We start from the raw sequence: 20,881 nt of genomic DNA on the forward strand, positions 1-20,881 counted from the left end.
AGAGCTACATGTCTGCTCAGGAACGTGTGCTTGGTGTGCAAGGAACACTTCACTTGGCGCCTTTTCTAGACGAGCATGACTGCAGCACACCAAGATCCCTCTGTAACAAGATCCCAAGTGCAACCCTACCACCTAATACTCCTCGTAAGCGTAGAGCTCGTCCTACTTTCAAGAGGACAGGTGCATCTAATCAGCCTCCTGCACTTAACTTTGTTAGGGTCCCATCAGACTTGGAGGCTGTTTTTAAGCGTATGAAGAGGAATTAGTTATTGGGTGGTTTGTTTAGAGATGATAGGTCAAATTTTGAATCTGTGTTTGTTCATGGCCTGTTTAGTATTGTTGTTTTGTAAACCTAAGAGCTATAGTGCTCAGTTGACTTTGCAATGTTGTGTTTGCTGTACTCTGAATTTGATGGCCATGTATTTAACTTTAGCTTAAGCATTGTCTATGTAATTGCTATTTTGGATAATGACTTTTTAAGAGCAATGAAATCTACAATTTCTCAGTTATAAAGTTTGTTTCACTGTTTTGCATCTATATACTGTTATATTTAAATTATTATAGTGTAAGCTTGTGAGGCTTGGCTTTTTATTGTGTATATGTATTGATGGTGTTTACTATCTATACATGGCATGAGTATACTGTCTTCTAGATTTTTATCAGTGTCGGCCATCTATGGGTATCGTCTTCATAGCCTATTATATTGTTGTACATTGAATATGTTAGGATTTTACTTTATATCATATGTTACCTTCGCTTGCTACAGACTACCCTGATTACCCTTCATCTTCTAAAACTAAAACTCGAACAAGTAAACGCATACGGGGAATTACTGGAGAGCCCAAAAAAAAGAAACAAAGGAAGCCTAAACCTATAGGGGCAGGTAGTGTGGTGTTTAATTTGCTATATTTAATTGCCTTATTATACATGTTGTCCAAACTGTAAACTAAGGCATGGTTATAAATATGTAGTTGGAGATGCATAGGATGTTGGTCAGCAAATGCCAACAGCTCCTTTGGAATTGGCAGCTCCTTATTTCTGTGACAAATGCTTGGCAAAAAAATTTGCCTATGAACCCCCCAAATTTTGCTGTAGTGGTGGGAAGTGTGTGATTGTTTATAATCAGCTTCCTCCTCAGATTATTAGACTGTTCACTGCGAAAGATGAAATCGCTGACCATTTTCAAACATATGCGCGTTTATATAATAATATGTTTGCTTTCAGTTCTTTGGGGGGTGCATTGGAATCACAATCAAAAAAGGGTGTATATGCTTTTAAATTACATGGGCAGCTATACCATTTTGTGCCTGACTTGTTACCTGATGGCACCCAGCCACAGTTCCTTCAACTTTACTTTTATGATTCTCAGCATGAAGCTAAGCACCGACTTGACCTCTTCCCAGAGCTCTAGGCAGATGTTATTTCAATTCTAATGGAAGTTATGTCGCATAACCCTTATGCCAGATTTTTTAAATCTCTGAGGGATATTAATGTCTCAGCTGAAACTGTGATTACCCTCAACAAAGACCTTACTTTGGATTAGCGGGTGTACAATGCTCCGACATCTGATGTGGTGGCTGCTATATGGACTGATGCCAGTGCATCCCATGAACAAAGTACTCCTCACATCACAGTGTACGGGAAATCTACTGAGAGCCACCGTATAATGCATTACTATGGCTGCTATGACCCTCTGCAATACCCTTTATTATTCCCTCGTGGTGATTGTGGTTGGCACCATGGCCTTCTAAAAATGTCTTCTTGTGGGCAGACTCATGATCAGAGCTTTGTAGCCACAGTCATTGCAGATGGGGATGATGATGCTGCTGCTGCATTGCTGCAAGGAGATGATCCATGTAAGATTTTTAGTATTCTTTGTTGCATGCATAGCTAATATACATACATTGCCAATAAAATTTCTAATCAATTAGATGGGTGATATAGTTAATTTTTTGTTGCATATTGTTGTCTCAGCTGCTGCTAATGGCAAACGGGGTAGGTTTATTTCTGCTAGGGAGTATTATGCCTATCGTTTCCAAATACGGATTGGTAATTATCTGCTAAGAGCAGGACGACTGTTTTTGCAATTCATTGTGGACATGTATGTGAAGATTGAAAATACGCGCTTGGATTTTTTCCGGAAAAACCAAAAAAAAATAAGGGCTGAATTATATCAAGGTCTTGTTGATACATTTGATGGTGGGGAATCAAATGCTTCTAATGTTGGGCACTCAGTTATATTGCCCCCCACGTTCCTTGGGTGCCCTAGGGATTTGAGCAGGAGGTACCTTAATGCAATTACTCTTGTGCAAAGGTTTGGCAAGCCTGACCTCTTTGTGACTATGACTTGCAATCCCAACTGGCCAGAAATTAAAGCAGAACTTGCTCCCGGTGAAAAGGCTCAAGACCGGCCTGATTTAGTTGCGCGTGTTTTCAGGGCAAAACTTATTGCACTGAAAAAGAAGATTACAGAAGAAAATGTCTTTGGTGAAGTGGCCGCTTTCATTTATGTTGTGGAGTTTCAGAAGCGTGGCCTTCCACACGTACATATGCTGATTATACTGAAACAAGGGTATAAAATCAAGGAACCAGCTTTGTATGACAAGTTTACTTGTGCTGAGATTCCTAGCAATGACAACCCTCACTTGCGTAAAATTATTCTTCGCCATATGATGCATGGCCCTTGTGGTAAGGACAATCCTAGCTGCTCCTGCATGAACAAGAAAGGGTCTGAAGGAAAGTGTAAATATGGTTACCCAAAAGCATACAACGACACAACCACCAACAATGATAGTGGTTACCCTGCTTACCGCAGGCGCTTTACTGGTGAGTCTATTCAAATTAGGGGGAGAAGGCCAGACAACCAATGGGTGATCCCTTACAATCCTTACTTGTCAGCGCTCTTTGATTGCCATCTTAATGTGGAGATTTGCTCCACAATTCAAGCTGTGAAGTATTTGTATAAATATGTCTACAAAGGGCATGATAGATGTTCTTTCACTGTAACAGAAACAGGCGTGAGGCAACCTGTTGATGAGATTAAGCAATTTCAGTCAGGCCGCTGGGTCTCTCCTTGTGAAGCTGCTTGGAGGATCTTTTCATTTGATCTTTATGAGATGCATCCGCCTGTACTGTTGCTGCAAGTGCACTTGCCAAACCACCATTCTGTTAGGTTTAATGCTACTGACCAACTAGAGGATGTAGTTGCTGACAGTAGAAGGGCCAGAACGTCGCTAACTGAGTTTTTCAAGATGAATGCTGCATTTCCAGACAAGCCAAAATATCTGTATTCTGAATTTTCTGAACATAATGTGTGGCATCCTTCTTCTAAGACATGGACAGAACGTTCTATTTGTAGTGTTGTTAGCAGATTAGCCTTTGTTTCTCCATCTGAAGGGGAGAGATATTTTCTTCGTCTTCTCTTAACGCATGTAAGGGGTCCCACATCATTTGAAGACCTGCGTACTGTTATTGGGTTTCTCTGTGCTACATTCCAAGAAGCTGCTGTTAAGTTGGGTCTACTTAGTGAAGATGATGCTGTGGAAAAGTGTATGGATGAAGCTGCTACTGCACAAATGCCACGGGCACTACGAAGGTTATTTGCAACACTGCTTATTTTTGGTAATCCGCGTGATCCTTTAGCACTATGGCATAAATACTACACCGCTCTTTGTGAAGACTACAGCTACTCATTCAGAGGTGAGGAACAAAAAGTAAAAGCAATAACAGTTCGGGAAGTGGAGCGATATTTAGAAGAGATGGGCAAGACATTACAAGATTTTGGGTTGGAGTCTTTAGTCGTTCCTACTGATGAAGCGCTTACCAGGACTAAAGATATTGCAGATGCATTAGACGCACCTATACCTAATGAATATGTTGAAGCAATTGCTACGCTAAACAGCAAGCAACATGAGGCTTTCACTGCAATTATGAGCAAGGTCAACAGTGGAGAATCGGGAGTCTTTTTCATCGATGGTCTAGGGTCACGGGTAAAACTTACCTTTACTGTGCTCTCTATGCTGCCATTAGACAGATGGGCAAGATAGTGCTTCCTACAGCAACATCAGGCATAGCTGCATCAAATATGGTCACGGGTCGGACAGCTCATTCGCGTTTTAAACTTCCTTTAGACCACACCGTGTCAATGGCTTGCAATGTATCTAAGCAAAGTGGCCTTGCAGACCTATTAAAAGCGAGCACTTTGATAATTTGGGATGAAGCTTCGATGGCTTTGAAACAAAATATTGAATCTCTTGATCTGTTGCTTAGAGATTTATGTGAGGAAGAACAACCATTTGGTGGTAAAGTAGTTGTTTTTGGAGGTGATTTTCGGCAAGTTTTGCCTGTTGTGCCTAAGAAATCTCAGAAAGAAGCAGTGGCAGCAAGTTTAGTTTCTTCTCATTTATGGAAATATTTTACGCGTATTAGGCTAAGTGAGAACATGCGTGCACGGTCAGACCCATTGTTCTCTGATTTCTTGATGGCTCTTGGAAATGGTGAGCTCCAGCAAACAGAAACTGGAAACATCTAAATCCCTGAAGAGCTCCTTATCCCATTTGTAGAAGAAGGTGTTTCCTTGCCACACCTTATTAAAGAGGTGTTCCCAGAGTTGTCAGAAGGTCACTTCAGCCCAGAAATTTTCACTGATCGCGCTATACTAACACCTCTTAATGATGATGTTGATGAAATCAACAGCCTCCTTATTGAAAATCACCCTGGTGAAGCAGCAGTGTATAAAATCTTTGATTCTTTGATTGATGAAAGCTGCAACATTTACATAACTGAGTTTTTAAATACTTTATGCCCTGGAGGAATGAGTCCACACTCCTTGGTTCTGAAACAGAACTGTCCTGTAATTTTGCTTCGGAACATAGCTCCAGCTTCAGGCCTATGTAATGGGACTCGACTCATTTGTAAAGCATTCTACCCAAATGTTATCCTATGTATGATCACAACAGGCCATCATTCAGGCGAAATGGTCTTTATACCACGCGCTAACCTAAGGCCTTCCTCTTCCAGCCATTACCCATTCAAGTTTGAACGGATACAATTCCCAATTAAGCTGAGCTTTGCCATGACCATAAACAAAGCTCAAGGCCAAACTCTGAACAAGGTTGGGATTTATTTACGGCGTCCTTGTTTTTCTCATGGCCAGCTTTATGTTGGGCTATCTAGAGCACGGAAATCAAGCCAAGTAAGAGTTCTAAGTAAGCCTGTTAATGAAAAACTAGATGCAGATGGTGTAAGGAATGTTGTGTCTTTTGATATACTATACAAGGCTGGGATCATATCTGAAAAATCTTCAAAGGTCAGTTTTCCAGGACAATTCCTAACTATTTATGCTTACTGTACACTTATTCATGAGCAGCCACACATAGCATAATACTTATCTACTTGAATGCAGGCTCTAACAAATGATTTATGAGTTAATGTTGCAGCTTTACAGCAGTATATTACCAAGAAAGATACAGTGAGGTGAGTTTTAAAGGGTCACTCAATCAGTATCTTCAATGTGTATTTGCTTATGGTTCCTAAATATGATTAAGCTTCTGATGCAGGGTTTTTCTACCAAAGGGGCAATCTAGATACATTTCTTTTCCCAGCCTTTTGTACTTCCTGCAGCAGCATTAGCAAAATGCACTAAACCTCAAATTACTTCTAGAAAGAATTGTTGGAAGGTATATTGACAAATTTAGACTTTCATGTTGAAAATTTTGTAATGTGAGATTATGTCAGTGGTAATTGCTTATCCAGCTCTATTTATAAAGTCCATTTCATATGCTTTTACATAAATATATTTCCAATTTAAACCTGAAATTGTTGATTGTTAAGTGTTAGTGTGTTACAGCTTATAAAATTTGGATATATAAAGTTAACACTTCAGAAAAACGTAGACAGTATCAGACAAAGAGGAATGCTAAAAGCAAAGCTCTTTGGCTACCAGCACAAACAGAGTCCAGCTTAATGAAACCATTATAAGCAATATCTATGGCATGTAGTCCAGCAAAGTAAAGCAGATTAGAACCCTTTGAAACAGCCTAGGCTATTCAAACGTGTGCAATGCTGTATTAGAAACTTAAAAATGAGAAGTTAAAATAATTAGATCCAGATAACATTGATAAAGAGGCCTCCTAAGAGCAAGTCTATTTATAAGCAGTGTATACAGCCTGCAGTCCAGCCCACATTCAACACTTTACAACCCATTAAAACAGCCCACACAATATTGCAAAAAAAATATAAAAAAGTATAGAAGTTGCTTTAACCCAACAAATAAAGGTGAACACAATTGTTACAAAAAAGAAGAGATTCCAGCTCCCAATGTTAAGTAGTAAAACAGGTTTCACAGGTGCTTATAAATCACAGAAAAAGCTATGCTTACAACTTCTGAAAAAAAAATGAATAAACAAGGCTGTAATGGGAAGCAAGCAGATGATAGCAACTAATAATTCCTTATCTCAATGCACATTAGTTTAGTAGCTACCAATAAATGCTTAAATCACTAGAATAGATGTGCTTATTCCTATCACAAGAAAAAGCACAGTCAAATCGTCCCACTTCTTTTGTTTTACTTAATTATCACTTCCCTAGGTCTACAAAATATAGACCCATTGTTTTACCTGCTGGTTAATAGTCATTGCTTGGCTATATATTTGGGTATATACAAAGCACTCTCTCACTACTATCACCTACATTCTTTGGAAAATAGAAGGACTAAGGGAAAATTACTCAGGAACTCCTTTGAAGGTACTTCTTTACCTCTTCATTTAGAATTTAATTAATGCTTACCTGAATTCTTTTATTATGCTAGCATAAGTTTGGTATAATATAGTAATTATTTTGCATGTTTTGGGCATTGCATTTATGAATTATTTGCTTAATTATATGCCACATTTTTACTATTATGCATACATTAAGAGAAGAATATAAGGTTGTAACTACCACAAGTCCACAATGATAAATAGATAATCAGCACAAAAGAAATAGGAAGAATAAATGACCATTTCAGTAGTAAAATAAATACACCATCATAATATGAACTTATTTGACTTAATTAATATGGTATTGTACTTTTGAACATTGCAGTCTATGTAGTCTCCAAATGAAATTAAATATTCCTCTACTGATTCTTATCTCATAAGAATCACACCCTTAAACTGTAATTTCAATGGTGCTTAAATTATGAATATGTAATTTTTTGTACTCATGTCCTGTTACTCCTACTAAGGCATTAATACTGTATAATGTGTTCTTTTAGAGTATGCTTAGGGTTAATCAGTTAGGACATATTTATGTGTAAGAATATACCTGTCATATAATCAGTTAGGACATATCAAAATAGATTATATGAATTAACATGTTGCTATATAAATAAATCCCAGCCTTGTTCAGAGTTTGGCCTTGAGCTTTGTTTATGTTCATGGCAAAGCTCAGCTTAATTGGGAATTAACATGTTGCTATATAGATATCTATGTGTAAGAATATACCTGTCATATAATCTATTTATATACCACTTACTTAGATAGCAACATGTTAATTCATATAATCAACTAATCTGATGATATAGTTCCCTGCAGAAGAATTTAAACTTAGGAAAAATTTGTCTATTCATGATTACTTACAAGCCTAAACTAGTAATATATTCAACACAATGTGTAGATGAAGCCTGAATATACTCCCATTAGCAATTTGACTCCACAAACTAAGGCATACAAAGTTCGGGCAAGAGTAATTGAGAAGGCAAAACCAAAGCTATCTCCTAACAAAACTCTGTATCAATGGCTAAAACTAGAGGACAGTGAGGTTTGTTGCAAATACTGCTATTTTATTTTGGGTTAGAATTCTGTACAAGTTGTTTATAAGACAACGCAAACTGGATTTAATTATTTTTGTTATTCTTATTGCTTAAGGGAAATCGCATTCGTGGAACTTTGTTTGAAAATGAAGTTCAGAGCTTCAAGGGAATTCTTGAGCTAGGCAGGGAGTATGAAGTTGCAAATGCTCCACTAAGAGTTGTTGATGAGAAATGGAAAACAAGGGAAGATGACTGCCAGATGACCTTTGGAGGGAACACATCTATCCAGCCCTTTCAATCTGAAGCAGGACCTGTGCTTCCTAAGTACACTCCAATTACTTCTATTCCGCGCACCAGCTTTAAGAGTGAACGCTTCGGTATCTACTTAATTGCTTCTGCTTAAGTACTACTGCTTAAGTAATTTTATATACTATTGCCCTGCTACCCTTACTTTAATTTGTTGCTTGCAGATGTCATTGGAGTAATTCTATACATGGAGCAAGTTAGGCAGGTCAAGACTGCATCAGGGGCTTCAATGGATGTTCGTGAGGTTGTGATCGCTGATGACAGGTATATTCTTACACATAGATATCTAATTACTAACATACATTCCTCATTAGTTGATCCAATTAAAATGGTAGTCTATAGTATAATACTTGAACATCCTATTGTTTTGAACATGCTTATTTTGCTCCATTTAGATCCAAAACATGAATATTATTAAAAGTGTGGATTTGAAAAGCAAAATACTTCGCTTATATAATTCGTACATGCAAATATTGTTAAAAGTGTGGATTTGAAAATCAAAATAAATTTACAAAAATTTCATGCAAATGTGGTTTTCATTATTTATGCTCACACTTTTTTGCTTCAATAAACCCCTAATTTAATTAACATGCAGTATATATCAACCTCTAATACTTTCTCTTTGGGGAGGGCTTGCTACTGATGGCTGCGAAAAATTAGCTGCTTAGGCATCAATCCCACTCATTGCTGGTTTTACCTACATGCGCCCAACAGCTCACAAGGGTAAGAGGTTCTACTGCACTTCTATTTTTTAGGGTGACACTAAATAGGCTCCTATGATAACACTTCAGAAAATTCCTGAAACCACAGGCTTCTCGCTATCATCCTCTATGTCTACATCAATCATACTTGGGCCTTCAGGAGAGACAGCAGAACATCTCAAGAAATGGTAAGCCACTGTATATATAACTAACATTTACAGCATTCATTTGGCTATAATACTTACTTAGTATATGTTCTCAACAGGAGTAGGGACAAAAAACCTTACATAAATGAGCTGATGGCTAAAGTTCTGCTAATCCGTGAACCACCTGTGGAGAGAATAATAACTACTATTGGTGAACTTGAACTGAAAAAGGTTTTGGTTCACAAGCATTACACTTGTGACTTGTATTTTCTACACTAATCTATAGCATGTGCATTATTGAATTTGATATTTATCACTGCAGCTTACTGATACAATGCAAGAAGAGCGCATATGGATCAAAGGAAAAATCCCTGAACCTGATGTGAGGAAAATCATTGCCTACATAGGCTGCGACAACTGTGGCCGCCGTTGTAAAGAACTGGCTGGTGAGACCTTTAAGTGTTCTAGCTGCCCAAACAAAGTCTGCACAGCCACTGCTAGGTAGCTATATTCTTGTGATGACAATAACAAGCACATATCTTAATTAAAAGCTAACTATAATATTGTTTCATGCAGGGTGAACTACACCTTCACCATAACTGATGGAACAGGGGAATTGAAGCTCACAGCTTTTGGCGTAGAGTGTGAGAAGCTCTTTGGCATGAAACTTGCTGACATATACAGCAAAGTAATTGTTGTAAGTAACTCATACACCTAAGACTTACAAGCCTAATAGATAACAAGCTATGAACTTACTAAAATCTACTACCTTGCTAGGAACACTAGGATGACTTTGATGAAGCAGCGGCTAAACTGTCCACTAAGGAGGCTTACTTTTGTGTTGGACCAGCAAACATGTTGAGCAGGGTGGGGGCTCTGAGGTGGGCTCTCAAATCTGTCTCAATGGAGTAACTAGATGGAGGTTTGTTTAGCAAGCAGTGCGATTCGTATCTTATATTCCTCTACTGATCCTTTTGGTATTGCACTGCTTGTAACTATTGCGCTGCTTAGCTAATAAGTGGTTCTTCTAAACTTTTGGTATTGCACTGTTTGGTTGTAATATTTTGGACAAATTTACAAACCTCGGTCATCCATTACCACATTAATCTAAGCTTTTTAACACTTAATGATTCTATGCATTTCCCTCTTACTTGTTTACTGAAAGCTGCCATCTTAGAATGCTAATTGTGTTTTTCTATGAAATTATGCATGCTAGATTATATAGCTAATAGTATAGATTATAGCTTTCTGTTTATCATGCTAATAATTTAGCTGTGATTTAATTAAAATTTGCTAGAAGTCATATGCATGCTGGAAATTATTCTAAGTGATGATGCTGAAAATCTTCTGAATGATGTTATAAGAATGATAATACTAAGTTATATTGAAATTATTATATATGATGATGCACAATTCAGAAACTACTTTATTATATTGAATGATAATAATTTCAGAAATTAGTATTAGCATGATACACAATTCATAAACTACTTTATTATTTATGAAAATATTAGCATGATTCAATATATTCAGAAACTTTCAAACTAAGTATATATAAGAATGATAATACTATAATGATACACAATTCAGAAAATACTTAATTTAGATTTAGGCAAAAAAAGAAAACAGCATTAGAAGCTTAACTACAGATACCATAATTTATAGCTAAAATTTTTTAACATAACTAGCAGATATATTAATTAAAAGGCTTTAGCCTTAATATTTACAAAGATTATCCCATAATATTACACTGATAATCAAAGCAGTAGCAAAATAAGCCTAAACACAAGGCCATAATTACATCCGAAAATAAGCTCCCACAAGGAGCAATCTGTACATCAAAATTAACCCCAAAAGGAATCTGCTTCCCAACAGCAAAGCTATCAAACCATAACAACCATGAGGCTAACCCAAAATATATATCCATCCATAGAGAAGGGAACGAGAAGTAAACAACCACTAATCAATTTGTTCATAATGAGATAAGTTGAGGCCATACATAGCAGAGTCTTCTGCAGAATCAGCGGACTTATAGCCTTCAACAAAGTCATCATCTTCGTCGCCGCCGTCATCGGAGCCATCAGAGTCATCTTGATCATCCTGCTCTGAGCTAGCCTGATCGTCGTCCTCCGGGGCCACCCCTGCATCCTTCTGCTCTTCCTTTTCACTGTCTTCCTCCCCTGAATTCTCTTCACCCTCCTCTTCTCCTTCAACACCCTCATCATCTTCCTCCTCCTCTTCCTCTTCTACATCCTCCGCCCCTTCCTCAGCTTCTTGATCACTGTTGACTCGAATGAACAATACAAGAGGGGGGGTGAATTGTATTGTGGAGGAACTGGGGTAATTTTTGCGGAATTCTAAAAGAAACTCAAACAAAAACTTTAAAGTGCAAGAGAGATTTTACGTGGAAAACTTCTTGGCCCTAATCAAGAAGAAAAACCACGACCACAAGGGATTTTAAACTCAATTCTTAATAATAATAGGGCAAACAACCTATTACAAATTAAGACTCTAAACTCAAGTTCCTCTACGAACTTAAGTTCCCCCTCAACTGATCCCTCAATCAGTTGAGCTCTCAAATCTCTCTCTTTCTCCTTGCTTCACTCAAAGCAATCTACACACTCTAGAGTTTACCCAAACTCTTCCCCAATACAACTCGAATTAAAACTCTAAGATGCTAAGTTCAAAGACACTCAAGGACTTAAGTGGATTTTGACTCTTTTCGAAAAGCTTAGAAGATTGTAATGCTCAAGTGTGCTTTTCAAAATGGAAAACTAATTCTATTTATACTAGAGGAAATCGGTTGAAAACTCCCACGTCTGCCTTAACTCCCACTTCACCACAACTCCCATGAAACTAGGAAGTGCAGTTCGTGGAGGCTTGGGCAACAAGCTGAAGTATACTTAAGGAAGTAGTTTACTGCCTCCTTAAATTTCTCAACCTCCTTGACCAAGTAAAATATCCGTTTAAAAAGAGTTTTCAAAGGAGATTTTACCAAGTCAGATTTTCCAAAATATTAGGATAGAATTAAAACAGAAAATCTTTAAGAAAATAGAATAGTTTAAAAGATAATTTTCCGAAAATAAAATAGAATCTTTTTAAACAAGGAAAATAAAATCTTTATAAACTGAAATTAAATCCACTTAAAATCCTATCAATAATCAAAGTACTTAACATATATACAAGAAGCCTAAAATAAATAATAAAGTTACAATAGACTTCTTGGAACTCAGTGAAGCTTCGACTCTGGAGCTTCAGTTCCTCACACAAGGAACTTGGCTTCTGATTGTCTTCTATGCTCATCCAAAGCTCTTCCTTTGACCTTGTTCCATGCTCCATTCTGACTCTAGAATATCGTTGCATATAAAACCTGTCAACACATCAAAGCTAATAGACAAATGTTAAAGCCCTTATGGGTTTGCTTAGGTTCCTTGAGTCATCATCAAAACTTAAGATCAACAATCACCCTCCACCCCCTCAGCTTCGTCATTTACTACTCCCTGGACCTGCTCAATCTCCATTGGAGCCACCCCATATCTCTGCTCCACCATACCACTCCTAGCCACCGCAGCAGCAGCTTCCTCCTCCACCATCCTCCTCCTCTCATTTTCGAGCTCTGCCTCAACCTGCTCCGCTTCTCTCTGAAGCTCCTCCCTACGAGCTTGTAAAGCCCTAAGTCGTGAACGCAGCATATTCAGTTGAAGCCACCGAGGACGGCCATGAGGGGCACTTGTAGAAGCTCTTGATGAAGATGAAGAGGCACCATCAATGTTAGCCATTTTAAGCTTAAATCAATTAATTTACACAAAATTATCTAGGGTAAAGAGAAAAAAACAGATGATAGATAAAGAGAAGGTTGAGGAAGATTAATAACTTCTGACTCTTATTATAAGCTATGTAATAATGGCATCTTCACTCTTCAGTCTAATGTCAGTGAATACAGTTTTAGCTTTACATAGAAATATGCACTTTGCAAAGTCTGATTTAATTTTTGTACAAAAAAGCCCTTTTATACTCCTGACAAATTTTTTATTCTATTCCAGTTTCAATTTGTATGCCATTTTTAGTATGAAAATGAAATATTTTGTAATTTACAATTGGCTATGACTAAGGTTCTTCTCTCATTGAATTTTTTAAGGTGAAATATTATACAATATTGTTAAGTTCAAATTAATTCGAAGTATAGTAATTTGTACTCTATACCTTAATTCCATAATAATTAATTTATTAATTTTGTGTTATTTTTAAATAAATATTAATATATTAACAACGAAGTCACAATCTCTATAACGGCGAATTGGATAGGCGACCACGAAGTCATTCAAGACTCTCAACTCGTGTTCTTTAATGATTTGTCCAATCCGAATTACCCGATCCTAAAATCCGGTGATCCGATCCGAAATTTCAAATATCCGATCCGGAATTGGGCTTGTTGTTCTGATATCCATATATTTACTTAATTAGGCCTGGGCCTATTGTTTTGCGAATCAAAGAAATGAAAAAGACTTTGCTATACAACAAGTCAGCTGCACCTCAAATCCAAATTCCACCCTCTCTACTCACTTAGTCAAGGAATTACTCTGTACAATCATTTCAAAACAGAAAATGTAAAATAAAAGCCAAATTCAAAGATAATAATTGAATATATCAAAGGCTCATATCAAGAAAGTTTATTAATCATAAAATACTTTGTCATCCAAAAAGAATAATCTACTTGTAAAACTGTAAAATTACCTATTTATAATCCTAAATACTCAACTGTTATCTCACTTTTTAACCCTCAATGAACAAATTTATCTATGTACAATTCAGATTCCCAGATCAGATACGGAACAAAATTTGTCCGAGAATCGGATATCCGACATTGAACATCACTACATCATACGAAGAAAAAAAATACGGTTAATAAAAACACAAATTAGGTATTGGCATTAACTTGGCCAATTAGTAATCAAGCGGTGCTAAAAAAATAAAGCAAACCCACGAATGCTAAGCTTCGTTTACCTAGCTTTAGTGGTTTTACAAATAGGGCATAATGAGAAACTAAATACACGTTTTGTTAAATAAAGGAATGTTCACTGACATTTTATTTCATATTGATATAAATTTTCTAATGTATATTGCACTATTCTTCATTCTTGTATTTCTAATTTCAAGGTTATTGTTTAGTTTTCTTAATAATATAGAAGATTATTAAGGTGAAGTCAACACACACACATCATATATTTACTAATTGGAGAAACTAATACATAAAACCCAAAAATCAACCAATTATGTAATAACACTTTTACAGGCTTCTATCATAAACCATGTTCCATGGATCACTAACATTTAACCTTCAGCATTTGCAATTTTCAAGCCCCCACATTTTAAAAATCTACCATAACATTACACACTACCCATTATAGTAATAGTGAGTAGAAAGGTGTAATCTATTTAAGTTTAAATTTATGTTTGAAGATCATGTATTAGATACATGGTTTTATACTAGCATGGAAGACTGTGAACATTTGGAGTTTGAAAGTATGGATGGTTTGGAATCTTTGGTTTTGTTTTCTATTGTAGAGCAGCATTTTCTCAGTGAAGTCAAGCATTTACACAAAGAATAAAAAGATAAACAATCAACCATAATAAGTTTATCAAAGGTAAAAAAGAATACTACCTTTCCCTAAAGGAAAAAAAGAAATTAAATTTATAGCCTTTTCCATCTTTCAATATATAAATTGATTACAACAATATTTAAGAAGCATGGCTTAAAAGCCCAAACTATTAATAATACACAAAAATAGAAGCTGCAGCCATTCAAAGTAAAGAAAGAGCAGCTACCTCTCTTCCAAACTGATTAAATAAGCCCCATCAATTCTATAAAGTAGCTCAGATGTTGCTGCTATAAGTACCATTACTTCACTACTAATCCCTCATATAACAATTTCAATTCTCATAGCAAATTACAAATACAAAAAATGGCAGACAATGGTAAGGGAAAGCTTCCTGTTGACACAAAATCACACTCATCAGGAAAGCTAACATTGAAATCAATGGAAAAAAGAATTGATGCACTTGCAAGACAAGTAGAAGAGCTAGAGCAAAAAGTGCAGCACATTCAAGCAACCACTTCAAGGGAGATTTCTATGCCAGAACAAAGGCAAATGCCACCAAAGAAGCGTCGTTTTATCCTCGGATCAGACTCAGACCAGGAGCAAACAGTAAGCTATTCCTACAACAATGACTTCCAACAACACAGTTCTGCCTCCAAGGGTACCAACCATAGCAGTGACCCAGACTACAATGCTGATGATGACAGTGCATCTTACAACCAAGACACCTCCAATGCATCATCTGGACAAGAACAAGACTACTCAGATAGCAACAATGATTCAAACAGCAGTGAGTCTTACTACTAGAAGATCATGCAGCCAAGACAACCCCCTAAGCTATGACAAGTTAAGAAACTATTAAATGAAGTCAAGCAAAACTATAGCTACTTTTAATGTACTATCTAGCAGTAGGTTGTATTGTGTCAATATATGGCACTGAGCTAATTTTAGTGTTTTGTCTACCATTAAGTAATATTGTGTGAATGAATGGCAACTTTAGGAAGTACATGTATGGTGCTGCTGTTATTATATATAATTAAAATTAATTTTATATAATTTACTCTGTTTATAATTCTATAATTTACACTGTTAAGTTTATAATTTGAGCATTGATCAAAGGACTTCTCTGGCATTTTTTAGGATACTTGGAATCACAAATTAGGATACTTTTTAGTGCAGATTGACCCTTCAACAGATAATTACCAACTGTACTATTGTGATACTTCTGCTTCTTTCAAAGCCAATCTGCTAGCTGTGCTTTTCAAGTCTCTTTGAATGATAATTTCTTAGCTTGATATTCATATCACAACCCAGCTTTAGTCAACTGATTGGCTTCTGATTATCATGCTTCATTTTTAAAAAGTCAACTGATTGGCTTCTGATTATCAGCTTTAGTCAACAGAGAAATAAGTCTAACATTGTGCCAGATAGTATTTTAGAGAAATGAAAGGTTCAGAAGTGTTTAAATAGGAAAAAACAATTATTTTTCTTTTAAAAAATCAAATAAAAGAAAACCTTTTAATTTCATTTTTATGTTTTTTTAAAAATTATTTTTTAAAAAACCACATAATTATATATTGAAACCTTTTAAAAGTAATAATACTAATTAATAAACATAATAGAAAAAGATAAATACTAAAACCATAATAGAAAAGGATAAATAATTAAACTATTATAATCTTGAGTCAACCTTCTAAAAGGAAAAGAAAACAAGCAAAGGACTTTCATGGTCAAATAACAACTAAACAAAGAAGAACAAATCAGCATTAGCTAAATAGAAATGTAAAAAAATTAAGCAAGAGTGGAGACTTTTGAAAACCCAAGTTATTAAGCCACATTAGAATTTTGGGCCTTTATGGTAGCCCAAGCCATTTTTAAGCCAAAAAAAAAATGGGCCTTTAATACATATATAGTACTCTTACACAATCATGTACAATACTCAAGTAAACCAACTTAGTTAATACTCTTACACAATCATGTACAATCACTTATTTTAGTTTAATTTTATTAACGACATATACATTTACTAATAAATCTATATTTATTCATAATTACACTAAAAAAAAATACACATTAGCCTTAGAAAACCACACATCTAGCTATAATAACTAGCAACACCATACGACCTCGCGCGCAACGCGCGCTCCGAGCCACCCTAGTTATAGAGAAGTATTCAACCAAATACCCGTCCTGTGTTATGCAACTGCCACAGGAACTGAAGCCTAAGCTCCACTGAGCTCTGGGCTTCTTGCTCAACATGAGGCTTAATACTAAAACAGATATGTCCATCTAGTCAAAAAAAAAAAAAAAAACATGGACTAGATGGGCTTATTAGTTTCGGCATTTGGGCTTTACGTTGGGTTACCTGGGTATGTTCCTGGATTAGCCAGCCTAGTCTAATTTATGGTCAACTTTTTTAGCCACGTTTACCAGTAGCTCTAAAACATGCAAATTTTACCAATTTAGGCAAAACCTTTCATCACCAATTTAGGTACTGTAATAATCTTAATGCACCTGCTCTTAAACGGTTGAACTTATTTACCAGTAATATTTTTTTTGGTCGTCGGTGTCCAATTATTGTTGACAGTGGCAGTGCTCCACTACTCCATATTTATTACTTGGCAATCTTTAGCCAACGGCTCTACTCGAACTCTAGTGGTTCACAAATTTTGTCTATTTATTTTAATTATTTATTGACATAGGCTCAAAGAAATTAAATTACATCAGTAAACAAAATTAAGGAAGATGTGTAGATGTCAAAAACTTTTTACTCCCGCTTTTGTATTTGATAATTGATATGCTCTTTCCCTTCCATAATATCAAAATTTATAAGTACTATTTTAGTTGTAGTTCTTAATTTGATATACAAATATATATAAGCATTATCAAATTGTTAAACTTTAAATGTTGTGTATTTTCAACATAATTTCTCCATTTTTTAGTATTGCCATATTGACTTATGCACTATTACAATTTTTTATTGTACATAACAAAAGAATATTGTACAATAAGATATGTACAAGGAAAAAAAAAAACAAGAAGTACTGGTATTAAAATTTTCACAGCTTATCATTATGTAGTGAAAAAAATTCTTTCAAAAAAAATGTAGTGAAAAAAATTGATTAATAGATAGAGTCATACCCTTATAAATCATATAAATTCAGATGTTGTAATTAATTTAGATTGAACGAAGAATCATACAAAAAGTTCTCATATAGTTGTAAGTTGTAACAAATTCACATGTTGTACTCTCAATTAGTACAAATTTCAGTTTAAAGAAAATTTAAATTAATTTAATTTGAATTGGATTGCAATTTGATGAAATTAATGGGAATGATATTCATCCATGTCAGTTGAGTAATCATTAGATTCAAAATTAAGAAAATAAAGATAAATTATAAATAGTACAGTAAATAAACTAAGGAGTTTGTTATGTTGTCTTGTAAAAATTGACCAACAATGACAATTGCGGCGTGAATCAGACACAATTAATCATTTTTGTTTACGAATGTAGCTAAACTTAATAATTACTCAATACGACCATGATAAAAGGTAATAAACGATAAAAATAAAACATATAAGAAACTTGATCAATTAATGATTAACACCATAATACACAATTACAACCCACAAAGGAGCAAAAACTCCCATGTCAATTTTATCCCACGGCATGGAAATCATCCATGACTCAAATTTTCAGTTTTTACCCTCCCAAATCAGTACAAAAAAATGAAAGGGCTCAAAAAAAAGACACTAATAAGAACTCATGATGATTTAAATTAAGCAGTAAGCTCCTCCTCCTTGTGAGTCTCAATGGTAACATCACTAACAGGGTAAGCAGCACAAGTAAGAACCCATCCAGCAGCTATCTGGTCATCATCTAAGAATGATTGATCAGACTGGTCGAGAGTACCAGATTGAAGCTTACCGGCGCATGAGGAGCACGAGCCAGCCCTACATGAGTAAGGCAAATCAATCCCTACCTCTTCAGCAGCATCCAACACGTACACGTCATCCGGGCACTCAAACTCCTGAGTACCTTCTGGTGTAATCAAGGTCACCTTGTAGGTTGCCATTGCGGTCATCCTTCCACCTCGGGTGCCAGCTTTGAGTCCGAAGAATGAGCGGCCGGTGTTGTTGGGTAGCGCCGCCATCATTGGTGGTGCTTGGGGTTTTGGGACCAGGGTTGCGGTGGCGGCCATGCCCATCATTGTTGTGCTTGCTGCTGCCATTTTGGGTTGTTAGTTTTTTTTTTTTTTTTGGGAGTGAATAGGTTGGGATTGTGTATGTTAAGAAAGAAATGGTGGGAGGGCAAAGGTGGTGATTTAAAGGGCAGGAGATTGGTGTTATCTTATCTGACACGTGGCGTATTTTTATGGGGTATGTATGTTATCTTGATTTGCTTATCTAATCTATTGAGACGTTGTGGTCATTTTAGCCGTTGGTTGGACTTGGGGTTGTGTAGTGTGCTTGCCACACGTTCATTATGGGCATCTTAGCCGTAAGTATGTACTTGTATATCACTACATAATGACAATAAATTGCCACTAAAGATGATGTATTTAAATTAGTGGTTCATAGTAAGCTTGGTTAGAGTCACTTTCAAATGATAAAAATTTCGAGTTTTATAATACTCCCTTCGTTTTTTTTTTTTTTTATATGCATCACTTTGACAATTGCACTGTTTACATACTCTGGTTGACTTAATTTTTTCACCTCAAAAAAATGAATAAATGTTATTATATTATATATCATTAGATTCGTCATAATGTCTAGTTTCATAATATAATTTTGTTACAATTTTTACTAATACACAATTAAAGATATTTATGGTCAAAGTAGCGTCTCGGCAAATGTCCCGGTCAAACTGATGCATGTATAAAAAAAATAGAGGGAGTATATGAATTTAGTTTAATATATGGGGCGTAAACATTAAATAATATTCTATGAAATTAATCATCATATGAGGTTATATATCTTCCATTGATTTGCTATAATTTGAGGGTTTTTTTTGTTGAATTTTCATGATTTTGATGATGAAATTTATTCCCCACAAATTTATATTTCACCTTTTCCTAATGAACCTAATTACCCCTTAGGGCATGCTTAGATTGGGGGTAATATATTAAGGGGATAATAAAAGTAATTAGAGGTGTTGTTGTAGAAGGTATGGTGTTTACAAATAACATAAGGTAGCTGTTGCATGAGGAAAAGAGAGATGAGGAATTATTACCCTCATAATGAAGGTAATAGTTATACCCTCCCCATAGTTACTAGTTTGAGTAAGGAAGGTGAGTTACTATTATCCCCCTAATTACTAGATTGGAGGGTTTTGTGGCGGGATTGTGTTTTTTTTAGGTGTTTCGGGTTTGAGTGAGGAGGTTTTCGAGTGGGGGTTTTGGTGGTTTAGGCCTTAGGGGGTAGGGGGAGTGGCAACACCGGAGTTGGCGCGAGGGAGAAGGTTTTTGGGTGCTAGCGTGGGGGATTTTGGATGCCGAGGAGGTAAGGGGTTCTGGGAAGGTAGTAGCTGGTGGATTAAGTCAATGTGAAGATGTTAAAAGGTAAAAGAGATTGAAAAATGAAGGAAAACTTAATGAAGGAGAATAAAGGTAACTTAATCGAATTTAATTAGATGGAAAACTTAACAGTGTGTTTGGATAACATTAGAGGAAGGAAAAGAAGGGGAGGGAGGAGAAGAGGAGGGGAGGGAAAGGAAGGGGAGAGAAGAATGGTGAGTTTTCCTTCCAAATCTCTCCATTGTTGGTGGGATTATTTTTCTACAATTTAATCCTTCCATTTCTCTCCCCTCCAATTCCCTTACTTCCTCATTTGTTATCCAAATGAAAGATATCACATCTCTCTATTTTCCTCCCCTTCTTTTCTTTCCATTTCCTTCTATCCAAACACACCGTAACTGTAGGCCCTACAAACAACAAAATTAGACAAAAACCATTTAGTAGTACTAGACAAAGTTTTTACATTTTATAGGTAGTTATTATTTACAAATTAATAAAATTCGAATAGTTATTCACAAATCAGGCCACATATACGATTGACAAAATATTCAAACGGTAAAGGGGCTACAAATAATGATACATAACATAACTTGATCCAAGTAAACTAATAGGCTAATACAGCCCACTACAATTTCATGCGACCCACTCACCCACAAGGCCACAAGCTTCTTAAACCGACCCTCCACTACACTATTCAAATACTCGTACCAAAAAATTACGAAATCTTCCACAAAATTCAATTCAATTGCCAAAAAAATGTCGACAAATTTCTCAACCGTCACTCATCAAAAACTAACAGAGTAAGCTCCTCCCATGGCTTCTT

At 35.9% G+C, this 20,881-nt stretch overlaps 2 protein-coding genes across 2 annotated transcripts; one reads left to right on the forward strand and one right to left on the reverse strand.

Annotated features, from left to right (window-relative positions):
• Positions 1–1,753: 1,753 nt before the first annotated feature.
• LOC145596121 (uncharacterized) lies at positions 1,754–9,857 on the forward strand. The gene is made up of 11 exons (XM_081652543.1): positions 1,754–1,856; positions 1,975–3,938; positions 4,034–4,496; positions 4,563–5,308; positions 7,657–7,800; positions 7,908–8,169; positions 8,263–8,362; positions 9,065–9,176; positions 9,268–9,446; positions 9,522–9,642; positions 9,732–9,857. Exons 1-11 carry the CDS (start codon positions 1,754–1,756, stop codon positions 9,855–9,857), a joined length of 4,320 nt encoding a protein of 1,439 aa, XP_081508669.1.
• An 8,261-nt stretch (positions 9,858–18,118) lies between these two features.
• Positions 18,119–18,840, reverse strand: LOC145595061 (ferredoxin-1, chloroplastic-like). Its single transcript, XM_081651416.1, has one exon. The coding sequence runs from the start codon at positions 18,772–18,774 to the stop codon at positions 18,322–18,324; it is 453 nt and encodes a 150-aa protein (XP_081507542.1). The 5' UTR covers positions 18,775–18,840; the 3' UTR covers positions 18,119–18,321.
• Positions 18,841–20,881: the final 2,041 nt, after the last annotated feature.

This window comes from Chenopodium album, chromosome 19 (genome assembly GCF_948465745.1).
Source record: "Chenopodium album chromosome 19, dcCheAlbu1.1, whole genome shotgun sequence".
Lineage (NCBI taxonomy): Eukaryota > Viridiplantae > Streptophyta > Magnoliopsida > Caryophyllales > Amaranthaceae > Chenopodium > Chenopodium album.